The following is a 22,700-nucleotide window of genomic DNA, read 5'->3' as shown; positions in this document are numbered from 1 at the left end:
CTGGCCAGCCCTCACGTGTTTCTAAATGGTGGAGAGTGATAGGGTGGTGGGAACAGAGGACAGGGCAGTGTTTGGGGGGGGCAACAGCTAAGGTCTGCTCACCCAGACAGAGACAGCCAAGGGGAAGTGAAAATCAGCAGGAGTGAGGAAGGGAGGCAGGATTACCTGCCCCTTGCCACCTCCATCAACCATGGCCCTGTGGACCCCCATGCCAGGCCCTGCCTCCTGGTGGGAATTGAAACCTTCTGTCCCCTGTCATCTACAGCCATCATCACACTGGTGTCTAAGCACTTTCTAGCTAAGCCACCTGCTCATAACAGAAACTGATGTGGTTTTCTGCTTTTTCCTCTTCCTCAGCACAAGCCAGCCCAGAATACTCAGTTTCAGACTGCTAAGAGAGCCAGCCATTCATCCCATTTGCTGAAGACAGCCCACTTGGGGGTTGCCTTTTGGGACTGTAAGTGCATGCAGTCTCCCAGCTGAATGGGGGGAGAATTACAGCTTGAAAACCAAGGCAAGAGGGGACGCACTATTGAAATTTTCTTGCTCAACCACCCTGAAAAATGACCTAAACGCTTCCTGCTAACATACATACATGAAGTTTTGTGTCTGATTGGTATTTGTATGATCTGTGGCACTGTGTGTAGATGAAGATAGAAGGTAGTAAAGTCAGGAGTGAAAGGAGAAGAGAGCGGGAGCTCCCTCACCTACAGCATAAAGGTGCTTCAGCCAAGTGCGTGCCTGAAGAGCAACTTCTGGGTTTTTTTTTCCTCTGCTTTCTTTTGCAATCATTGCTCGCTTGACAGGCCCAGACGGAATTACATCACTTCCTAAAACCCATCAAAGAGAGTCCATCTCCTGAAGAAATGCAGCTCAGATGCTCCCCGGCAGGAAGCAGGAAATGTAGATGTTCGGGTGCAGCAGGGAGCCTGCCTGAGTGCCCCTCAGGTGGCAGCGCTGCCGGGGCAGCATGCGGAGCGCCGCTCTCATTTCCCTGCTCTCTGCCCTGGCGCTGGCTGGAGGATCTGCCGGCGATGGTGAGTAAGAAAGCGCCTTTCGCCTGCCGAGGTGGGACCGCGTGTCTTGCCTGCAGCAATAGGACCAAGTTGGAGGGCAACACCCTCCAAACTGAGCACTGGGAGGAGATCTGTGGGGACTTGCTCTCTGCTGCTTTTTGCTGTGTTTACTCTCTCTGTTTTCAGTTGCCTGTCGTTTTCAAAGCTTTGACTTTTTTTTTCCTCAGACCTATCCCCGAACAGCAGCAAACAAATCCTACAATTCCTACATTTCCTAAATTGCAGGTGTGTAGAGAACCGGAGTTTCCATGTTGAGCTATCAGGCATTTTGCTTCTAATTTTAGTTATTTGTTGAACTTTTTAAACTCCACACCCATACCATCAGTGTTTAATAGCAAAGTTAAAGGCAGAGCACTGCTTCCATTCAAAAGGTGACTGCCGATTTCCGCAGTCCCGGTGCACTGAAACTGGTTTAACAAAGGAACAGCCGGTTCCGGAGGCAAATATTTTGAATTCTCAGCTGCAGAACAAAGTGGCCGGCACCATGGACTTAGGTCCTGACCCTCTGAAGGGAAGAACCATGAGTGGAGAAGCCACTTGTGACAAAATGCTGAGGCGCTGGGGTGTCGTTGTAGAGGCTCTCTCCTGTTTGCCGGGGTCATTGGTTGCACTGGCATTTTGGCAGCCAGCGACCGAACATGACAGGCAGCTCTTGGAGTGAAACCTTGCCAAGGTGGTGCTACATGCCTTTCGGTGTCAAAGAAATCGCTGCCAAAGTGCCTCGGTACGGACTAGAAGTATTTGCTGCCTCCGTGCTGCTGCAGCGAGCGGGAGCTCTACAGAAGGCGGGGAAAGAAGATGGTCACTCTTAGATATCACTGGACTGTTCTTAATGTCCTAAAATGCACTGCTGGAATCGGTTTGGTGTGGACGCTTTTCCCCTGAAAAGCAGTACTATAAGCAGGGTGTAGAGCTGGGCTGCAGGCTCCTGGCATGCTGTTGAGCTGCTTGCGCTTAGGAGACTTGCTTAGCTGTAAGAGCGAGCTAAGCGAGGTATAAAATGTTTTGGGTTTGGCTGTGTTACTACAGCCCTGCTGCATTGCAGACACTTAAGGAAAATATGCTGCGAGCATTGAATGTAGCTCAGAATCAAAGCGGTCAGGGGAACAAAAATCCTGCCATGGGGCAGAGCAAAACAGAGGTCCCAGGGAAAGGGAGGAGTACAATGAAGGCAATGCAGAGTGATCAGGCTCCTGCTTCCTTAGCTCGTGTGCAGGGTACTGAGAGCTACTATTTCATCACCATGCCCCCGTGGGGGGGGGACGCCTTAGTTCCGGGGCTCCTCAGCCTCGGTGCCCCCCTGCCCTTCTCTGCAATGGGCATTAGAGGCTGCAGGAAGCACCAGGCAGATGTCACATGCCAGGTGCCCCAACCCACTCCCCGCTGCCTTCAGAGCCTTCCTATCAGTAGGTCCACCTTTAAATTCTGGTTGATTTTGGAATGGTTCCTCTTTGGGAGTGACTCAGTCCTGCCAGAGCCCTCCCCAAGCCTTGTCATCTCTGACTCTACAGAGCCAATCCACAGTCACAGGGGAAGGGGAGGAGAGCACCCCATACAAAGGTGGCTTTTGCTTATGCAACCACCCTCAAGATGTACCTGGGGGCATACTCTGACTGCAAGGATGGGACAGGGAAGTTGTGAACTTGGGCCTTGGGGGTGAAATTAAACTGCTGGGGGGAAAGTTTATGTAGGACTTACGTACCCCACGGGCACTGGTGGGTCAGGAACCCCTCTGCTGAGAGCAGCTTCCCAGGGAGTTCCTTTGCTCTCACTCCTCCTTGCTCACAGATCAACAGGGCAGGACCTTTAGGGGAGCTTTTTTTACCCTCTGCCAGACATAGTCTTCACCTTTTAAGTGGTCTACTGTCTAGAGACCATTCACAAAATAGGCAAACAGAGTATGATTAAATCTTGCAGCACAGACAGATTAAAGTCTTTGTAAGTCCTGTTCCCATACCATGCCAGAGCCTCGTAAAAGCCTAGCCTTGCCATTTGGATTATGATTTATGGATGGTTTTCTTCCTGCTACGCTACAATCACTCTAATCCGGTATCTCTGAGAGCATTCCTGAGGTCTCAGCTGTGGGTGCTGGCCTTCTCCCAGCTCCTTACTGAGGGGATGTTGGGGTTTGCACCAGTTCCCTTCCCCTTGCTTTAATGCAGTCAGGAAGCCCTACAGGTAACAGTGTAGGGCATCACCCCTATTGTAGACCCAGAGCTCAGCCTTGCAGCAGCCCTGAAGACCTACCTAGGTGTGTGTGCTGACCCTAGTAACAAGCATTAAGAACCTTACTACAGCTTATAGGAACAGACTCTGACCCTCCAGTCATTTCCCAGGCCATGCTATCTTGCACTGTGTTCGGTGAAACACATGGAAAATTGCAGCATCAGTGGTCTGAAATAGGGAGCAAGAAAATGTGTGAGGGAGAGGATCAGTAAAACATGTAAGATCTCCAAGTGGAAGAGCTGGGATAGTTGCAGGTAGTGCTTTATTTTGTCTGTGTCTCTGTGCTATTGTTTTGAATTGTCATTCAAAGAAACACTACTATCAGAGATCCAGATATTCAGCAGCTTGTACCCTGAGCACAGACAGCAACTCTGTCCTTGGCAGAGAAGTGCCTTTTAGGCTGCCTCCCCTACAAAGCCAAGGTCTCTAAGGGAGCAGTAGTTTTGACCTGTTCCCTCCCTGAATAATGAACTGAGAATGGATTTGAACCCGTTACAGTCACCTTTTAAAATTTTCTAGCACAGCAACAATGTAAGGAATTACAGAGAGGATTTGCTACACTTTCTCTTTCCAAAATGCAGTGTCCTAAAAAGCAGACGAAAAATCCTTTCTACTGAACACATCGATTTCTCCTATGTATTTACTACTATTCCTCCCTTTTATCCACACACATGAACCATCACTGTTTTATTCAAGTGCTTCAGGGACATTTCAGAAAATCTCTCATTTACATCAGCAAGATTGTATACTAATTTTCAGTCAGTGACACCAGTCTCTTTTCCCTCAAGAGATTTTACTATAGCTGGAAAGCCTCTGGAGCTTTTGAATCTTTAATTTCAGGGTCCTCCTGAGAGCAAGGAGCAGAGAGATTTGCATCACAGTGAGGTCACACGGGTATCACAGATGCAGGCTAGAAGGCCATCAGATTAAGTAGAAGCAACTAAATGCACAAATTGGTCTGGAAAGCCTTTAGTATTGGGGGTGAGAAATGAGACTACAGGTTCACAGTTGGACTCTAAGATGTGACTAAATTTGCAACACTGGCTGTTAATGCAGCACTTCAGCTGGATAGAAATACAGAGAGGAAAAGCAGTTTCCATCTTGTATAAATGAGCTTAAACAGTTGTTTCCTCTCTCAGGTTATACCTAGATAACGCTTTCTAAGCACCTCGTTTTAATAGGATCTTGTCTACAGATTAGCCACCCTGAAATGCTTGTGCTCCCTCATCAGAGGAACTTATGCTCCCAACAGCTAGCCTGCAGGCTTTTAAGGATTCCTCTTCCAGCCAGACTGACAGGCAAGACCTGCCACAACAGGCAGCTGGGCAAGCCCTGGCCATGGAAAGGAACAGCCCTTCTTACAGCAACCTGAAATGTGGGGAGAGGAACAGTGCAGGGACGAGCCAAGCAATACATGAGAGAATCATACAGACCATGTGGAGTGGTATGACTGTACCACCAAAGCAAGGTGTGTATGGAGCAGAATGATATAGGATATGGTAACTTTATTCCAGCTTTATAGCCTTGTTCTGTCACCTGCCCATGAGCCTTCCTTTCACTGCATTTTTATAGCTTATGGTAAAGTCTGGAGAAACAAAAATTTTCCTTTCAAACTAGTAAGCCTGGCTATCCCAGTGACATAGCTCTCGCTTTTTCTCTATCTCATTGCTTTTTATTCTGTCTGTAGGCACTATAGTGTAATTTGGAAAATTCCCTTGAGAGAGCCCAGTCTTTGAGTCTGATGGCAAGGCAGCAGAGAGACCAATGCTTCTACAACAGAACTGAATGTGCTGACTGCCAGCTATTTTCCTGTGCTATTTTCCTTTGCCTTGCATCCAAGTGAATTCAGAAACCTGTTTGCCTGCTTACTTCATCAGGAAGCCCATATCACCACCTTTGTGTGCTGCAGCACAAACCTCAGAGGAAGAAATGCTGCAACAACAGAAATGTTGTTTGATTGAGATGTCATTTTTTGGACTCCAATCTGTTGGTATGTTCAACTGCCTCTGTCTCCCATGAAAAGCAGGTTTAGGAGCACCTCCAAAACTCAAGCAAAGTCCATCAGTGACCTAAGCATATTTTTAAAGTAGAAAATATTGAGTAATACCTTATACTGTGGTATCTGCATACAGGGACATAGCTTTTTCATAATTTGTAAGAACTGTTAATTGGACCTTTTATGAGATGCTGCTAATGCTTGCTCAAGCATTTTGGTTCCTTGAGTGCCAGATCCTCTAATATCTCAGTTGTGGAAACCTGAGAACTTCCTGCCTTCCACCTCCAGCTTTTTAGCTTCCAGTTCCAGCTGTGTCCACCTTCCCATCAGGATGGGATGAAGCTGCATGCCAGCCCCTCTCCCTTCTGCTCTTGAAAGCATGGGAAGTGGCAATACAGGCTGGGCTGAAGCTGTGGTGTGTTCCCATCCACTTCCCTTAACATGGGAAGAAGTCACCAGCATTCATGCCCCAGGTGGTCCAGACAAAGGTGAAGCTGATGTGGTTGTTGTATGAGCATTTGCTCCTTGGACAAGATGTGCAGAGAGATGAATATGGATGTTGGACTGTAGCCAACAGCATGAGGCTGAGCTCAACAGGAGAAAGGGCACAGGCTTTGCAAAGTCAAGGAGATATCTCTATGGTCACGTGTGACTTGCTCTTTGTTGCACTCCACTGGCCTTGCTTTTCCGTCCTGAATGTCATGCTGTATTGTAGTCAGATTCCCATTTGCAGGGAGCTAGTAGATCTCTGCAAGATGAAACCACAGCACAGCTGACAAGACATTTCATGGTACGCATTATCACTGCAAATCTGGCGTGGAGAAAATGTATGAACAGCACCTCACAAAATCTCCAATTTTCAGATGCTCTTCTGCCCTGCTCCAAACCTTGTAATGCCCAGCTTTAATTCACCCCACAAAACAGCCACTGGGGCCAGCTGCAACACAGCCCACTTGCTATTCTGAGCACTTTAAATTGAAACACTATGAAAAATAGCAACTATCTTGAGGTCAATCACGTGTGTCTCATGTGGCCTGGGTGGGTAGCTCTGGCAAGCACTACAGCTGCACCAGGAAGCCTGAGCCCGACACTCCCTGCTGGACTGGAGGCACAAATCCTTCCCTGGTGCAAGCCACTGGGCCAACACAGGTGCAGGCTGTGCTTTCCTACTGTGTAAAAAGGGTGATGTGTGGGTGGCCTGAGAGTGAGAACAACTGCTGGGTGACAGGTGAGGCATCCCTTGAGGCCGAACTCTGCTCCTCAGAGGGGATGGGGGAGCGGGATGTGTTGGGGCAGCCGGTAAAATGCAGGAAATAAGAGCAATATCCTTGCAAGAACACTGTGCAATTGGCTACCCTTCTGCTGAAAGATGTATTTAATTCAGTCAGAGAAAAGATCTCTGTAAGAGGAAATGGTGTTCCCAGAGAGATGCCGTTTTGTCCCTGGAATTATGCAAAGTGAACAAAAATATGTCAAAAATATGCAGCAAGGTCATTCTCTGTGATTTGCCATTTTCTTTGCCTAGAGACTAGAAAAGATAATTCTATTTCACACAGAGACAAATGATTTGAAGTCTGTTTCGTAGTTCAAAACCAGGCAAAGTAGCAGAGATACTGGAAAAGTCTCTCTCAGAAATCAAGCACAGCATACTCTGCAGCTGAAAGTTTATCACTGCAGTTAATGAGGTGTGACTGTTTGCTTTGCTTTAAAGCCACACCATGCTTTAGACATTTGAAAAATCCATTTTAGCTCTATGAGTAAATGAAAAGTAAGGTATTTTCTCCACACCCTTTCCCTATTTTAAGCAACAGGCTTGTCCCTCTTGATATATCAAATGTGGCAGGCAGTAGGTTTCAAGGGCGATGGCTAGAGGAGGAAAATGAAACAATGTCATTGAAGAGGCTCAGTGAGGCTGCAGTGGCCCATCAGCTCTGCCTGTGGCACAGTCCATCATGCCACAGTCTGCAGCACAGACATCGCTAGTGCTGCCTCGCCGCGCTGTACAACAGCAATTGAAATGGAGTGGCTGCAGGCACTGGGAACTACAAACTACCTTGGAAAAGAAAAGTCAAACGGCCAAACTAATAGGGGAGAGGAGCTCTTCCTCCTGCCCTCTGCGATAAGATTAAGGACAGCCAGCAGATCACGGGAAGGCATGGAGCAGCACACACCTAGGGGTCATTACCTGCAAGGGAGGCAGAGAGTGTTTTGCTCTTGACTGAAATACTGAATACAGAAGAGAGACTATTGATACAAAGTGCTTTGCCACAGAAGAGATATCATTTTCATTGTCCTATTGTGGTGCAGAGTCTGGTGACCTTCACAGTATTACATTAAGTATTCAAATTCTTTCCTAGTTTTCAGGAAAGGATGAAACAATCAGATGCCTGTGTGATATGTGCAGCATAAAAGTATAGATAAAACACTGCTGTCACACTCAAATCATTTTATTCATCTGAAATTGGGTTTCCTTGAATACAGTCTCATGAAATACTCATCTCCTCTTTGAGACAAATCTGGTGGGAGAGGAGATGCTGCAGAGTGGATTAAGCAAGAGATAGCGCTCTAATCCCAGTTTTTCTCTCTCACTTGGCATCCCTGAGAAGGACAGCATCCCTGTCCTTCTGATTTCTCATTTGTAAAATGGAGATGATAACTGCTCATCTCTCAGGGCCATTATGAAGATTAATGTGTTTACAAAAGCATTTAAAATGCTAAGTACTTTTGGTTCCAGTCCTGTGAGATTGGAAATGCCAGCACTGAGGTGCTGAAAACCTTGAGCTCTTGCTAACTCTAGTGGAAACTCTGGCTGCCCAGCACTTTACAAGAACGAGGAGAAACATGTAATTGCAAAAGTCATGAAATCCCATCCTGCTTTATTGCATAAAATGAGATATGCACTGTGCCGGCATTGTATCGGAAAGGGCAGATAACACAGAATACCCATAGTTTAATTTCATGCCAAGAAAATTATTGAAGGTTTTGCTGTTGTAATTTATCTAAAGACTGATTCTTGCACTTTTGGCTACAACAGGATTTTTGGTGTCAGTATAGAATACTCTATCAGCCCAGAATTTGCTGTACTTCTTTTAAGCTTTTAAACTCTATGACAGTCAATAGACTCTTACCTAGACACACAAAAAGCACTTGTGTCACTATTACCAACAGCCAATTTTAGCCATTCTTCTTGCAAAATGCATGAAAAGTGAAACCAGAACTGAGATCAGAGCTCAAAACCCCCACTCTTAGCACTTATGGGGAATACTCAGCACTGATGCTTTGCCACACACTCCTTCAGCCAGCCTGTAGGATCAGACAGAGGAACAGCTAATTGGACCTGTATGCAGTAAAGTCCCCATGTTACTACCACCTTTTCTGGTCCATGCGGAAGTGGAAGGCAGCAGCTTTTGCATCCTTCAGACTTCCTTTCGTCAATTCTGTTTTTCACAGTAAGACAAATTTAACAGATTTGAGAAAGGCACAGAAACAGGGAGATGAGTGAACCAAAGAAATTGGTGAACCAGGGATAACGGTCTCCCTGAAGGCAGTACCTAACTCCTTGGGTAAGGGGAGGGATGAATGTACCAAGACTGAGACACAAAACAGGCTGGTGTGGTTTACTGAGAAGTAGAATAATTTCACATGAGAGCAAGACCGATTGCCAACCTGCAGGAAAATAAGTCTGTTTGTGCAAGGCAGCTCTGTGCAGATAGATGACACATGCTGACGTGTCCCAGTAAAAGTCAGCTGAAGAACGTGGTCATGACTTGTAAGATTTTGTGACAAATTTGAGATCTAATTTTACATCCGATGCTCAAGACTTCAAATCTGTGTGTATGGGGCATCTGGTGTTTTGTTTTTTTTTTTTAATACATCAAATGGGAAGTAAATACTAAAGCTGTACACTGTGACTCACTGACAGTACTAATGAAACCCATAAAATGTTAAGTTGTCCTCATATATTTGGCAGGCCCTGGAACCGATGGATCAGGAGACGGATTGGTGATATTACCCACTTTTACAACAACACACCTTCCTGCTACGGGTCCTTCGACTGTGGATGACCATGAGCCAGTACTTGTAACAGCAAGCACTACTGAAAGCAGCTTTGAAACACAGAGTTCTCCAAGTACTGAACTGAATGCTGTGAATGATGAGGACAGCCTAGAAGCAGCAGAACAGTCTATCTTGATATATGTTGTCCCTGTGGTGTTGCTGGTCCTGCTGATCTTCTTGATCATATTTTTTGTAATGCATCATAAAAGGAAAAAGTCTAAGCAAGGTATATTTGTCTTCTTGTGCATCAAAAGGCTATTTTCAGGATGTGTTCAACATTAACAGAACATTATTTTGAGACATGGGATGCCACATTTAGAATGCCCTTCTCTGATTGTAGTTGCACATTTGACAAGTAAGAGAGGGATCCTCCCCAGCCAGCAGTACCTGGTCACGGACCTCTCCTTGGGCAGGAGCTACTTCTGTTCCTTGGCAATTCCTGCTCATGCTGCCACACCCATGGGAGCCCTGGCACCAATCTCTGGCTCCTGGAAATGCTGAGAATGCTCAGGGATGTAACTGTGGCTGCAAATGCTTGTTCTGTCTTTCTGCTCAACAACTTTACGCAAGGTGAAATTAATGCTTCTATAGCCCATAGTGCCCACAAGGTAAAGCTGCTTGGAGCTTCAACAAAATAAGAACAAGCAAAACCATTTTAAGGAACAATTTTAAGGGATCCTGATTCCATAGGTTGGTGGCTGCTATGAAGACATCACAGCAAATGAGCTAGGTCAGACTGCCTGGGTGCTGCAGTAGGGTGAGCAATGCTTCAGGAAGGTGCCATTATCTGTTAACAAAGGAATTGGTAACTTGGAGTGTCAGGCCACAGAAAACAAAGTGAGGTGTCATATTAAAACCACATAGTTGGTAAGTGAAATCCTGAAATAGTCATATCAGTGTCTCTACATGGTCAGAGTGCAGCTCTAAGCTCATCAGCCTGCAGACAGTGCAACACATTCAACACAGATTTTAAGTCAAGTTTTCAGGGCATTTTTAGGCTGCATTTGCCTGATCACTGGGTTTCCCTCTAACAAAATCTGAATTTGCAACCAGACACCCAGTTGTCTGCTTGTTTCTGGATGACTGAAATGCAGGTACACTCTTCAGAGGGTTAGGAAATGTGGTGCCTTTCAGGAACACGATCCTGGGATCTCATGCCCCATGCCAACTGCTTGGACCTGGAATTTTGAGCATCCTCAAGGTCAAGGCTGGGGCAGATGGCTCTGTGGTTCTGGGGTGGCTCTGCAGTCTGGGAATGTGCTGGAACAACTGGGAGGTATCACCCACTGGCAACAATGAATTAAAAATAAGGTGATTTAAGACAGGTTTTTCAGTCACTTGATTCCTGGAGGTAAAGATATTTATCAGAATTATGTCTGTGACACCATTGCTTTCCCCATCTTTACTTTGTCTTGGAGTCACAAGTAGCATTGGATCCCTTTTTGACATCTGGCTAGTTCAGCTTCATTTGCCTAAGATCAAATCTGCCATGCAGTCCAACTCCTCCCCACCCTTCTCCCCATGAGTGGCTCCCAGAGTCTCCAGACAGAGCTGGATTGCCTGAGTGTAATCTGTAGCAAAATGTCCCGATGCTTCCAGTAAACAATTTTTTTTCAGAGGTGGTTCCTTTTCAGGATACCATTTCCCTCGGCACATCTGTTTTGCTGAGGGAAGTGTGCATCTGCCCTGTCCTGCCCACTGCAACACCAACACTGGGCTTCCTCCTAGTGTGGCTGAGCTAATAACGAGCTGCTTTTAGATTCGAAATAATGGGGTCCTCTGAAAATTACAAACAGGATAAGATGCTTTGTCTTTCATCTGCAATTTAGTTTTTATGCCTTTTGAAAATGCAACCTATTTTATTTGACCCTATTCAAGGCTTGCAGTCTGGACCTTGTAAATACAATGGAGTATATATCATGCAGAATTATGAACACCAATTCTCTTCTTTTCCAGATGAGCTGGGAAGTGAAAATGTGAAAAGGTAAATTTTATCAATACCATTCTTTTTTTAAAAAATATTCTTTTACTCTAACCTTTGTCTCCTTCACTATCTCTTTTAATTTTGCTGTACACTAAACATCATTGCCTTTTGCCATCAATTGAACTAGCTATCTCAACAGGTGGCTAAAGTGTGACTTCAGTACCCGGCTGAAGGTTTAAGACTAGAGCAGGAGAACAAGATTTAGTGGTGACTGAGGCAAGGGCTGCTCCACAGACACCCACAGCCCACAGCCCTTGCTACGCCTGCTCTTAGGCACCTCCTGCTCCACCAGCCACAAGAGGTACAAGGTGCCCCATGAGCCAAGGGGATCAGTTCCCAGGCTCATCACAGGCTTTTACAATTTAGAACAAGCTCTGTGTCTTGCTCCCCTGTTTTTCAAGTTTGTCTTCTTACTCAGAGGTGAGGCAAAAAGGCTTGCCTGGCTGCCCCAGGAGCAATGCCTTAGCTGCTTGGAAAACAAGACAGAAGCTGCATGGCTCATATCAGAGTGATAATTTTTATTGGTACCTTTTACTGAGCTCCATCTTGCTAATCAATGCTGAAAGTTCATGAATTGGCTCTACGAGAAAAAAAAAAGGTTTTCTTGCTAAAAATATTTTTTCTATCATATGACTGCAGGAATGATAAGCAAAAGGGAGCTAAGCAGAGACATTTAAATAAATGCAGCTACTCCACTCCTGACCTTTCCTTTTGAAGTCACTGCATATATCAGTCACAGATATGATGAAACTTTAGGCCTTCAGCTTTTAACACTGGAGCAATGGCACTTCTGTCACGTGTTCCAGGAGGGCAGGAACAAATTTTTTTTTTAGTTTTCTATTTACAGCAGGGAGAGTTTTCAAGAAGCTGCAGTGACCCTGTGCTCTGGCATGCCCCTGGCTGCACTATCTGAGTCCCTCTGCGTGTTATGTCTCAGCTGGCCCTACCTCTGCCCAGGACTGGCATCTCAGCGCCGCTCCCTCGCGTCTGTTTGTGGCCCCTTGGTTCACACCCACTGGGCTGACATCTTCTCAGATTACTAGGCTAGGATGGCTTTCCACAGCTAATACATGTGTCTGGAATTATAAGAGAGTCATACAAAATCACTACATTGTAACTTGTTTGAATTAAGCATTTTGTGTAATGGTTTTTTGCCCCCTCTCTTCTCTCAAGTCCTATTTTTGAAGAAGACACGCCCTCTGTTATGGAGATAGAAATGGAAGAGCTTGATAAATGGATGAACAGCATGAACAAAAATGGTACACGGTAACCCCTCTACTCCATCCTCCCTCTCTTGCCTGCTGACGTAGATCCCATGTATAGGAAATCAATGGAAGGTGTTTTGTATGCATATCACTGCTTTTCCTACAACATTTTTAGTTGCGCTCTTGACTCCCTCCTACTAAAATAACTGAACAAATGTCAGGGATAGAATTTTTCAGAGGAGTATTTTAGTTTGTGTGGGAGTTTATTTTTAATATGGGATGGAAACTCATAAATGTTTTCAGTTTTCAGTAGACATTTCTATTAAACACACTTATAGCTGTGAATGTTATTTGTATTTTTAAATACATATTTTTAATGCTAAATACTGGTTTCTCTGAAGTATCTAGTCCTTTCAGTCTCCAGAATTTCTACAGTTTTGTGCTCCACATTGAGGCATTGTAGAAGAAATATGTATTTGCTCATAGTTCAGACCACCATTTATTTAAAATTGCTGCCAGGAACCTCTGAATATGTCCTTCCCCTCCCTTGCAAAGCTATCAGCCCATGGAGCAATTAGAACATACAGTAACTACCAGCAGCTGCATCTTCAGCTCCCTTCTCAGTTACTTCTAAGTATCTTGCATTTTACCCCCCATTTTTCTCCCAGGTGAATTCCCCAGTCAAAATCTCTAAGGGGTCTTCATTGTCCTCAAGAAGTTGCAGGTTGTTGGTAAGCCATGAGTTAACCAAGGCCTGATTTGGAACGATGAACAGCTTTTCACTGGCCAGGAAATGCTGAAACACTGGTATTTTTTTCATTCCTGGTCCCTTGCCTTCTATCCAAATGGCTCATTTGCCTGACCTACTAGGCATGCTTTGTTTTTCAGGACATAAAGCTCTTTGGAGCATTTCTTTGCATTAGCACAGTGCTCCACATGATGGGGTTTTGACCTTCGCGGTCTGTAAGCTCTTGTAGAAAACATGTGCTAAGTGGCAGTAGTGAAAGAGAGGCATTAAGTGTATTGCATGGGAAAAAAGTGGTGTAAAATATAGTTTAAAATTTTGTGGAGAGAAGGAAACAAATATTTTACATACTTTTTGTGTGTGTGTGTGTGTTAGCATTCCCTAAACTCCAGCCCCAAATTCCCAGCAGGACTATAAAGCACAGGTGCAACTGCCAGCAGTGGAAGATGAGCAAACAACCCTCCCTGTGGCAGTGTGTAGATGACAGTCCTCGAAAGTAGCTGATTTGTATAGGTGTACATAGACAACTGGAATATATGTAATAAATAAATTATGGCAACACCTACCAAAGGGAAGGAGATGTAAGATTTATGCTATGGGGACTGTGCAGATAAAAGGGTGCAGAAGTGCATCTGCAGATCATTATTCTAGAGTGACTGCATGATAAAAGTTGATACATTTTTAAAATAAATGTAGAACAACTGCCAAGTGTAACTATAGTCTTGTTTCTTACCCTTTTCCAGGTGACTGTGAATGTTTGCCTACTGTAAGAGAAGAAGAAAAAGAATCAATTGCCAACCCGAGGTACATTAATTCATTATATTATTTGAAGAAATATTGTCAATGTCATTAAAAAATAATCTAATTTTTTGTAAGTAAGTATAGAATCTAAGTTTTAAAATTTTTATATATAGGGACCTTGACTTCAACTTAAACTAAAGGCTTGACACACTTATTTCTAAACAGGTCTCTTCCTGTAAACTGCACTTCTAAATAATCTTATGCCTTACAAAGTGGTGAAAGACAGACAACCAGATTGCACAGATGGAGTTTCACTCACTGATCAGACTTTAATCACAGTTTCCCAAGGTGTTAATACAAGCATTCAGCATAGCTTCCTTGGCACTCTTCACCACAGGCACCCAGTTCCCCTCTGCCACCTGGTGCCTATAGGTTCTTGGGAACCACTACCAGATGTTTTGGCTGGAGCTGTGACCTGACAGACAGGGACTTGTCTGACTCCAAGAAAAAAACAAGAATGAGAACCACGAAGGACCTTCCTGGTGCCCCCCTGCAGCACTCCCCCAGAGCTGGCACTAGGTGATAGTCCAAGCAGATATCCCAGTGGGATGCAAAACCGCAATCCTGACAGCTTGTAAATTTAAAATCTTTCTGGTTGGTTTCCTCAGGATTTTGCCCAGAACTCCTAAACCCCTCGCAATTTTCCCTAATTAAAAATTCTAGTTCCAGCTGGAAACAAGAGGCTGTACATTGCCCTTGCCTGCACCCTTGTGTTGCAGCTGCATTTTGAGGAGTGGGCAAAGCAGCTGCTCTGTGCCAGGTTATGATAACAAACAAACCATCCTGTGTGCCAAGAAAATCCCTGGTGCAGCAGAAGCAGTGATGCAATCAGGCAAGGCCAGGAGCAGGGAGACGACCTAGGTCTTCTGCTTCCCATGGCATCAGAGAATTCAGCTGAACATGCCACTCTGGCAGAATTTCACCTCCCACTGCAGACTTGTCATAATATTCCAATCCTCTTTTCTGACTTTGCTTTCTCAGGAGTAAAATAGGGATGTTAAATCACCACTGCTGCAGAGTTTGCTACTCAGTTGCTCCAAAGTTGCAGTTTCAGAGGAACCTTTGGATGGGGCTTGTCACCTACAGCCACTTGTATTTAAAAGGTTTCTTTTTACATCTGTTACAAGTGAAATCGTTGTTGTTGTAGTTCAGTTCTGTTTGAAAAAAAGAGGCTTAGTTCCTAGGTTCCAGATGAAAGCAAGCACATTAATTTTACCCTTAGAAACTGGAAAATATCCTGGATTTGTTAGCCATCTGGGTCTTCCCTTCCTGCCACTAGATGATAACTCAGAGGGGGGAAAATTGTTAAGGAGAGGCAGCTGCACAGCAGTTCTCTAAAAGCAGATTTGCTGAGCCTACCACTGACTATAGCAGGGAGTATAGGACAAAGAATGCTTGAGCCATAGGCTAACACCAGCAGAAGTCATACTACACAACACCACCCTTAGCATTGCTGACTTTCAAAATCTTTAACAATTCATTTTAAGGGAAAAAAATCATCATGACCTACCAGCTTGAGCTGACATTTTAAATACCATCCTTGTTAAAGGAGTTTTTGTACTGGATTTGCATTAAGCCCATCAGAAGAAGGGGGTTTTGCTCCTGGCTATCAAAAGGCATCTTTGAGCTACACCCTACCTCAAGCTCCCCAGCTGTAAAACAGAATTATTTTAGAGCACTACAGTGAGGCTTAAGCCTTGATACAAAAAAGCAACCCTGGTCAGGTAAGTATGCTTCAGTCAGAGCAAAGGCACACAGATTATTTAAGCAAATTTTCTTGTGAATGGTATCTTAGAATCAGACTAGATTAGAGAAATTTATGCCCTTAAATTGTTGAAAGGCAAACAAATGCAAATAAAAATAGGAGATTTATCTCTAAAACATTCAGAGCTGCTCATACAAAGGATATTAGTTGAACACAAAGTGCAAGAATATTAGATTCCATTTAAGATTCTGAAAGACTGCTTTGTTTGGGCAAAATTCTTCTAAAATTAAGGTAATTTCTTTTTTAGATTTTATTGATATTTCAGTATGGGAAACATCTTGAGGGTACACTGAACAGAGATGGTATTTTTTTGCTTCACAAGGATGCTGAGGGGGAGTTCATCAAGACCCAAATGTCTTGAACTATGAATGATTTTGATATAATTTTGAAAACATATGAGACAAAACATTTCAATAATGACACTTTGACATTTCCAGAATTAAAGTTGTTCCAAAACTGCTCTTCAGATTAAGTGAATTTTTAATATAAAAATTTTTGAAAGTTTAAAGAACAGAATGGTGTGGCGGTAAAATATTTCTAAGTTGAGTGTTTCCCTTACCCCAAGGCTACTTCAAATTTAATTTAATGTGAAATTTTGAAATATGCTTCATTTCCATGTGGAAAGATATTTGAAGTGGTGGGATTTCTGGGTAAACAAACAAAAAATTGCTTCCTATTTATTTCCAATTGAATCTTGTCAATCCAAGATCTGCTGCTTTTCCCAACCAAATTCTTAGATGAATAAATAATGTCAGAAAGATAATTACATACAGATAAATAGACATTTTCAGCAGCTCTTTTGAGCAAGGAAAGTGAAAGACTAAGAAGTAAAATGAAACAAAGCTATGATTATGGCAAAATGTGTACTCATGAGCATCAAGGCTGCACATTTGTGCACAGGAGGCAAGATACGATAGCCTGGGCTCCCTGGGAGGTGGGGTCCCCTACCTTGGCTTTGTAGGCTAAGTTACAAACATACGTATATGCACATACTCAAAATTTACATACAATTTTCAAAAGACATATTTGAAATAAAAACTCTTGCTTTTGAAACCTTGTGCTAGAATCCCGATTGTGCCTGAGCACAGAATTGCAAAGCCTCTCCAGCTGCCCTGGGCCAGGGCTCCCATCCCATGCATGCAGGAGGGAGCAGGCAGTGGGTGCAGGGTCAGCAGGTGAGGGATGATCTTCTGTGGTGCACAAGGGGGTAGAGACCAATCTCTGCTCCAGGGACCTTTACTTTCCCAGAAAAAGAAATGCAGCCTGTCCCCTTCACAGCATGGGTCATTTGAGGGTGTGGAGTACAAGCAATGCCCATAAGCTTTATCACCTAAGAGGTTTGGCTTATCTTGGGTGCTGCTGGGTACCCTCCTAGTCTTTCTGTCTGAGAAAGGATGACTCCTTCTTGTGGAGAGATGTTTTGGGTGGCTGCTAAGTCGGTACACAAAGAAGTACTGCATTCCCAGGATGTGCCTCAATTTGGCAAGAGACTTAAGAAAACCTGTAAAATATTACAAGTGGCCCTTTTAGCTTCAGAGGTGGTTTAAAACCTTGATGTTATCCCTGCTGACTGAAATCAAATCAGCCAATATAAGATGTCACATTTTTAACATTGGCATGAGCCAAACGTTATTAAGGAAGTGCTAGGAAGCAAGCCACTTGGGCAGAAACCAGTGGGACAAAGAGAAAACGCACCTGTTATGAGGTCAGATGTAAACCAAAAATTCCAAAGTTATCCTCAGCTGTGGAAAGAGGGCCAGGAGCAGGAGAAAGGCTGTACTGGGCTGCCACAAACCATCAGACAGGAATCAGAGCAGCCCTTGCTGCCAGCATTGGTTCATCCATTGCATGAGTGACAGATTTATTTTCTGGTAACACCTTCTCATGAACTCTAGAGATAGTCTTGCATGTTATTTCCTTCTGAGACAACTAACCCAACAGTGTGACACTGGTGTTTTTTTCTTTTCCTTGTGTACACAGTGATGGTGAATCATGAAGTCCTCAGAACAGCAAAGAACTGGCTAAAAGGAAGCAGCACACAAGCTCATTATCTCCCAGATATTGGAAAGACTGGATTTAAATATAATTCCTCTCAAAAGGCCAGGGAAGCAAATGCTTTTGTTGTGTCCTGCTTTATATGGTCTTCAGAAAGGAAACATCACCAAGGGAAAAGAAGACAAGAAAAAGGAGAAAAAAATGAAAAGAAAAAAAGAAAAGCATTGTAGCAAGATTAAGGACTGATTTAAATTCTTTTTGCAATGAGATTCACCACAAATCAAGAGAAACCTCTTTTTTACCCTGGCTAAAAGTTCTCAAAGTAGTCCATGTTTCTGTCTGGCTCTGCAGTTGTGTATTGTGCAGCACTTAAAACCAATTCTGTTCCAGGCTTCGTGGGTTTCCTTGTTTTGTTTTGGGTTTGTGGGTGTTTGTTGCAGTGTCCATAATTCTGGACTGCCCTGGTTTGGTGAATGTGAAGCTCATTCCTATGCAGTGTTTATTTCTCAATTTTCTTTTTCTGAACGGTGCACTGATTTGCACAGGACTGCTGCTGGGGAGGTACCAGGCTAGGACTGACAGACCAGCTCTGAGGACAGACAGCAGCTGAAAAGCCTCTCAAAGGAATAGCCAGAAGTGACTGCAACCCAGCGACTGCATGGACTCTGCAGAGTGCTTTTTGATTTTCAGATTAAAGGCACTGTAGAAGTGAAAAGTATTATTTTGAGACTGCCTTTCAGTTTGTTATCTCCACAGATGAATGCCCTGGGATAGCTCTCCCCATGTAACTCTCCTCCCTGCCCAGGGCTGTTCTCTAACCACCTACTTTGGGAATATTCAACTTAAAAACATTTATTTTTTTAAAAAAATGACTGAGGTTGAAAAATTGAACAATTCAGTACTCACAGTTCAGTACTCACATTAAATACAGGTTTAGATAAGTATGTTATGCATAACTACTTGGTCAAGAGGTTTGCTGCTGCTTCTGTTTTTAAATACTGAGCCTGCAATATCTGAAAGACATGGACTTCCAAGTGTGCCTGGTCACCTTTAGTTACAATGAAAAAAATCAGACTCCTGGGATACCTGAAGGTGGGAATATGAATGTTGTAACTGTGTCCCTTGATTTTAGATAGCATATCTCTTAGGGATGTAGCTTAAATATGTAACACACATAAAAGTGGATCCTTGTCTGGGCAAAGCTTCTCTTGCCTTATTTAAAATAGCAAATTCATATCCTACCGTATCTTATATCCTACCTATCCTCATCTTCTATTTAAATATGTAATGCCTTCCCACTCAATACATGTTTAATATGATCAGGTGTTTTTGCCTGCAAATAATTCACTGATATGTTACTATGCATAGCTTGATTAAAGAGAGAAAACAAATGCCTCAAGCCTCCGTGATGCCGTCTAAGTATCACTAACAGCTGACAAATACAGAGGATGGTTCAGCTTTTTAAATACTTAAAGACATGTCAAAATACAGAAGGAAAAAGATGTTTAGAGCTAACCATATTCATTCATTACTGAATTTGACTTGATTAGTAATTTCCTCAAAGAATAAAAGATTTCTTCATTGTTTCAAAACAATTTATTGCAAATATTTGATTTAATAGATGAGTGATGGTAAATAAACTTTCCCTGCTGGGATGATTTTTAACTTTGAAAAAAGTGTTTTAAGTTCATCTTTCACAACTATTTTTTTAAATGTTTCCACTATTTCCTGACAGTGGACCCATTCTGTAGAATATTGGTTTAAAAGAATGCAGTCACAAGGGGAAGAAAAAGTGCAAGATTGAAATTTAGAAAATTTTTAAAAATGGAAGTAGATATTTTCCGGTAGCAGGTTTGTTGGCAACTTCTTTCCAACAGACAAAAATGTTTTGCTCAGATTTCCTACAATTTGCAAAGCAGTAACCTGAAGATGCCCAAAACAGAGAGACTGTTTTTTTAATGGTTCAAGATAAAAGGCTGTATTTTAAGACCATTACCAGTCATGTGGTTGGAGGGCAGTCAGTGCGACCTAGCAGTTCACAACACCAGTGTCCAGTGGTGACTCTCACCACACCTTGCTCCAGTCCACACAGCTCTGTGTCCAACAGCCACTGCCTTCTCCCTGGAGAGAGCTGAAGGACAGCTGGACATGAAGAATAGGAGTCCTTGCCTTTCATAGTTTATTTTTTTTGCTTTTGAAAGTTAACCAACTCCCAAAGGTGATTCAGTTCTGGCACACTGGTGATCCATCACCCTGTCCGAGCCACACATTGATAATAGTGCAATGCACTCACTCAGTTTGCTGTGGCGTTTGAAAAGAGCCTGTGTTGTGCATGTTGATGGTTTGGGATTAATGTTAACTCTAGATGGTCCTTCTGCCAGATAAAAAGCTGTACAGCTCCACACAAGTTTCTCAGAGATTAAGTTTCACTTACATATTTTATTTTTCAAGTTTACCTTGAGAGAATGTATTTTCTGTAAACTTATGCCATTAAGCATTAATTCTTATTCCAGTGTTCATGATTAATCAATCTCTACATAAAGCTTTAAAATAATTTTTTTCCAGAACTAATGTCTAGGTTAGAGCTTTATAATTATTCATGGTATGTCACTTACCCTCTCTAAATTCTGGCACGCTAGAGAATTTATTTGCCTCTTCAGGAACTTTTCTAGGCATTTAAAAATACAAAATAATGCTTTGGGCACTTCCTTGGCCAAAGGAAGTTTTCTCTATCTGCTGATTTTTAGAAGTACCAACTTAATATGTGCTGTGTTACTATTGAAAAACACGCCATTCCATCAAATCTCACCTGTCGTCAGGTCCTGTTCTCCCTGTGTGAAACAGACCAAGGGTCAAGTAATTTGCACTTCAGTATAGTTATGGATATTTCCAATAGATTCCCTCAGTACTAGACAAATATAATTTTCAGCATTTCTGTTCTCCCTGAACATTTTTACATGATTTTTATTCTTCCCCTAGCCCTACACTATGGAGGGGATCACTCATTCATCTGATTCCTCAGCCCAGCTCTGCACTGCTCCGTTTCACCCCACTGGTCTCTCTCTTTGATCACAATTTTCACACTGAGGTCTGCATTTGCCATGGCCACTGCCCAGCACCCACTCACTCGCTTACAGCCAAGCCTTTCTGTGAACACCAGGTTCAGCGGTGCAGCTTCACCATGGACACTGCTTTGGTCCCTCTCCTCCCTCACCCCGTTTGGTATTTCCCCCTTCTGCTTGCTCATGTGCCCCTTGCTCTCCTGTTTGTTTTACACTTGTCATCACTTCCTGGTCATTTCCTTTTGCACAGTTTTGCCTCAGCATTTTAATTTTGTAGGTGGATTGAATTACAGGGGATTTAGAACATTTCACACCTACATTAATACAGGCAAAACATTATAATATTCCAGTTCATGAGTATTAACTGTACACCTTCTGTTGATGTACCTTTATTTTTCCTAAATCATTCACACAGTTAGGTCCTCTAACCCACAAAATAAAAAGGAGAACAACCAGACAGCACATCAGACAGCAGCAGACTCTAAAAATTTTTTTTCACCATGCACTACACAGTATTTAAGCCTCTGTGGTAATATCCTCATCATTAGCCTGATCTGAGCCAACCCATCTCACCGTCATCTTGGAACATCTGCCAGTAACTTGGAACTCAAGTTATTTCCCTCAGTAGAAAATGAGAAAAATATGGAAACAGGAAGTGTCTCTCACTACCTATTGTTCTAAAATGTTTCACAAATGTGATGATCCCTAAGGAACTGCTACCTCTTCTTCCATTTCCTTCAATAATTTCAATAGTTATCCAGCACTTCAAGAGAATTTGACATCTAATTTACAGTATGAGGCCTTTTTATCCTGCAGAAAAGCTACAAATCCAAAGGAGGATTTGTTTGAGAAATACAAAGGTAATAAGAAGGGTAATTAAGAACCAACATCTCTCCTAGATATGCTAAAACCCAGTATCTGAACAAAATAGAAACAACTCCTGCATAAAGTTACAAACATAAGGTTGCTGACGTTACCAGCAGCTAATTAATTCCATAAGAGTCTTGCACTTGTAAAGCACATAATCCTAGCATCAACCTCAGCAAAAAGGAACATTCTTTTAGTTTCTAGATAATTATAAGTTATAGATTTGTAGATAACTCTTGCTCTGAGATTAAAATAAATAATATTTTTTGTAATGCTAAACTCATTGGGGTACTCTAAAATGAACTTTTGTTAACTTTCTTATGTGAGACTGCTGTATACTCAACTGTTTTATCAAATAAAATGTTCCAAATTATTTTGTCATGTAAATATTTGAAAATCTCAGTATTACTTAATTGTATATAAGAGTTTGAGATTTTAAACAACTTGTTCAAATAATGTTTTTAGTGTCTAAAGGTTCTGTTTTTTCCATAGTTCTGGTAATCCATTCAAGTCTATGGATGCTAATTACTTGTTATTGATGTCACAACTACTAAAGCCTTAGAAGATGTACACAGCTGTATATGGTATGTAGCGATCTTACTCTCGTCAGCTCTCTAAAATGCAGGCAAAGCAAAAAAACACCAACAACAAACAAACGCTACCTTATATTTCATTATATTTTTGTTGGGATGTTTCAGATTGTTTATATTAATAGACCAATTCTGACTCCAGGGAAACCAGTGAATTACTCCCATGCTTTGTTCTTGGGTGACTGTTGCCATCTTTCTTTAACGATCAATCATTTCTCAGGTTATTTCAGTTAAAACACTCAAATGGGAGTCTCCAAGTTGATAGACCTGCTAAAGTAATTTTCAGTGAATTTAAGGGAAAAGGAAGGGGAAAAAAAGATGAAAAAGAGAGA

At 42.7% G+C, this 22,700-nt stretch overlaps 1 protein-coding gene across 2 annotated transcripts; it reads left to right on the top strand.

Moving 5' to 3' along the window:
• The first annotated feature begins 827 nt into the window (after positions 1–827).
• Positions 828–21,764, top strand: TMEM154 (transmembrane protein 154). Of its 2 annotated transcripts, none has more exons than XM_042049863.1 (6): positions 828–1,037; positions 9,269–9,580; positions 11,311–11,338; positions 12,512–12,597; positions 14,032–14,092; positions 17,835–21,764. In XM_042049863.1, exons 1-6 carry the CDS (start codon positions 971–973, stop codon positions 17,848–17,850), a joined length of 570 nt encoding a protein of 189 aa, XP_041905797.1. In that variant the 5' UTR covers positions 828–970; the 3' UTR covers positions 17,851–21,764. The 2 variants fall into 2 exon arrangements, with proteins under 2 accessions (XP_041905797.1, XP_041905798.1); XM_042049864.1 differs by lacking the exon at positions 828–1,037 and adding an exon at positions 4,447–4,770.
• The last annotated feature ends 936 nt before the right edge of the window (positions 21,765–22,700 follow it).

Source organism: Corvus kubaryi, unplaced genomic scaffold (genome assembly GCF_017639235.1).
Source record: "Corvus kubaryi isolate FWS band 111438036 unplaced genomic scaffold, C.kubaryi_AGA036_p1.0 71, whole genome shotgun sequence".
In the NCBI taxonomy this organism is placed as follows: domain Eukaryota; kingdom Metazoa; phylum Chordata; class Aves; order Passeriformes; family Corvidae; genus Corvus; species Corvus kubaryi.
This window is presented reverse-complemented; position numbering and strand designations above follow the sequence as displayed.

Bases quoted from the DNA above. Each gene is read 5' to 3' on its own strand.
- TMEM154 (XM_042049864.1), top strand. From the start codon at position 4,542: ATGCTCCCAACAGCTAGCCTGCAGGCTTTTAAGGATTCCTCTTCCAGC. The intron at 4,771-9,268 runs GTGTGTATGGAG...TATATTTGGCAG, and splicing joins GACTGTACCACCAAAGCAAG to GCCCTGGAACCGATGGATCA. The intron at 11,339-12,511 runs GTAAATTTTATC...TCTTCTCTCAAG, and splicing joins GGAAGTGAAAATGTGAAAAG to TCCTATTTTTGAAGAAGACA.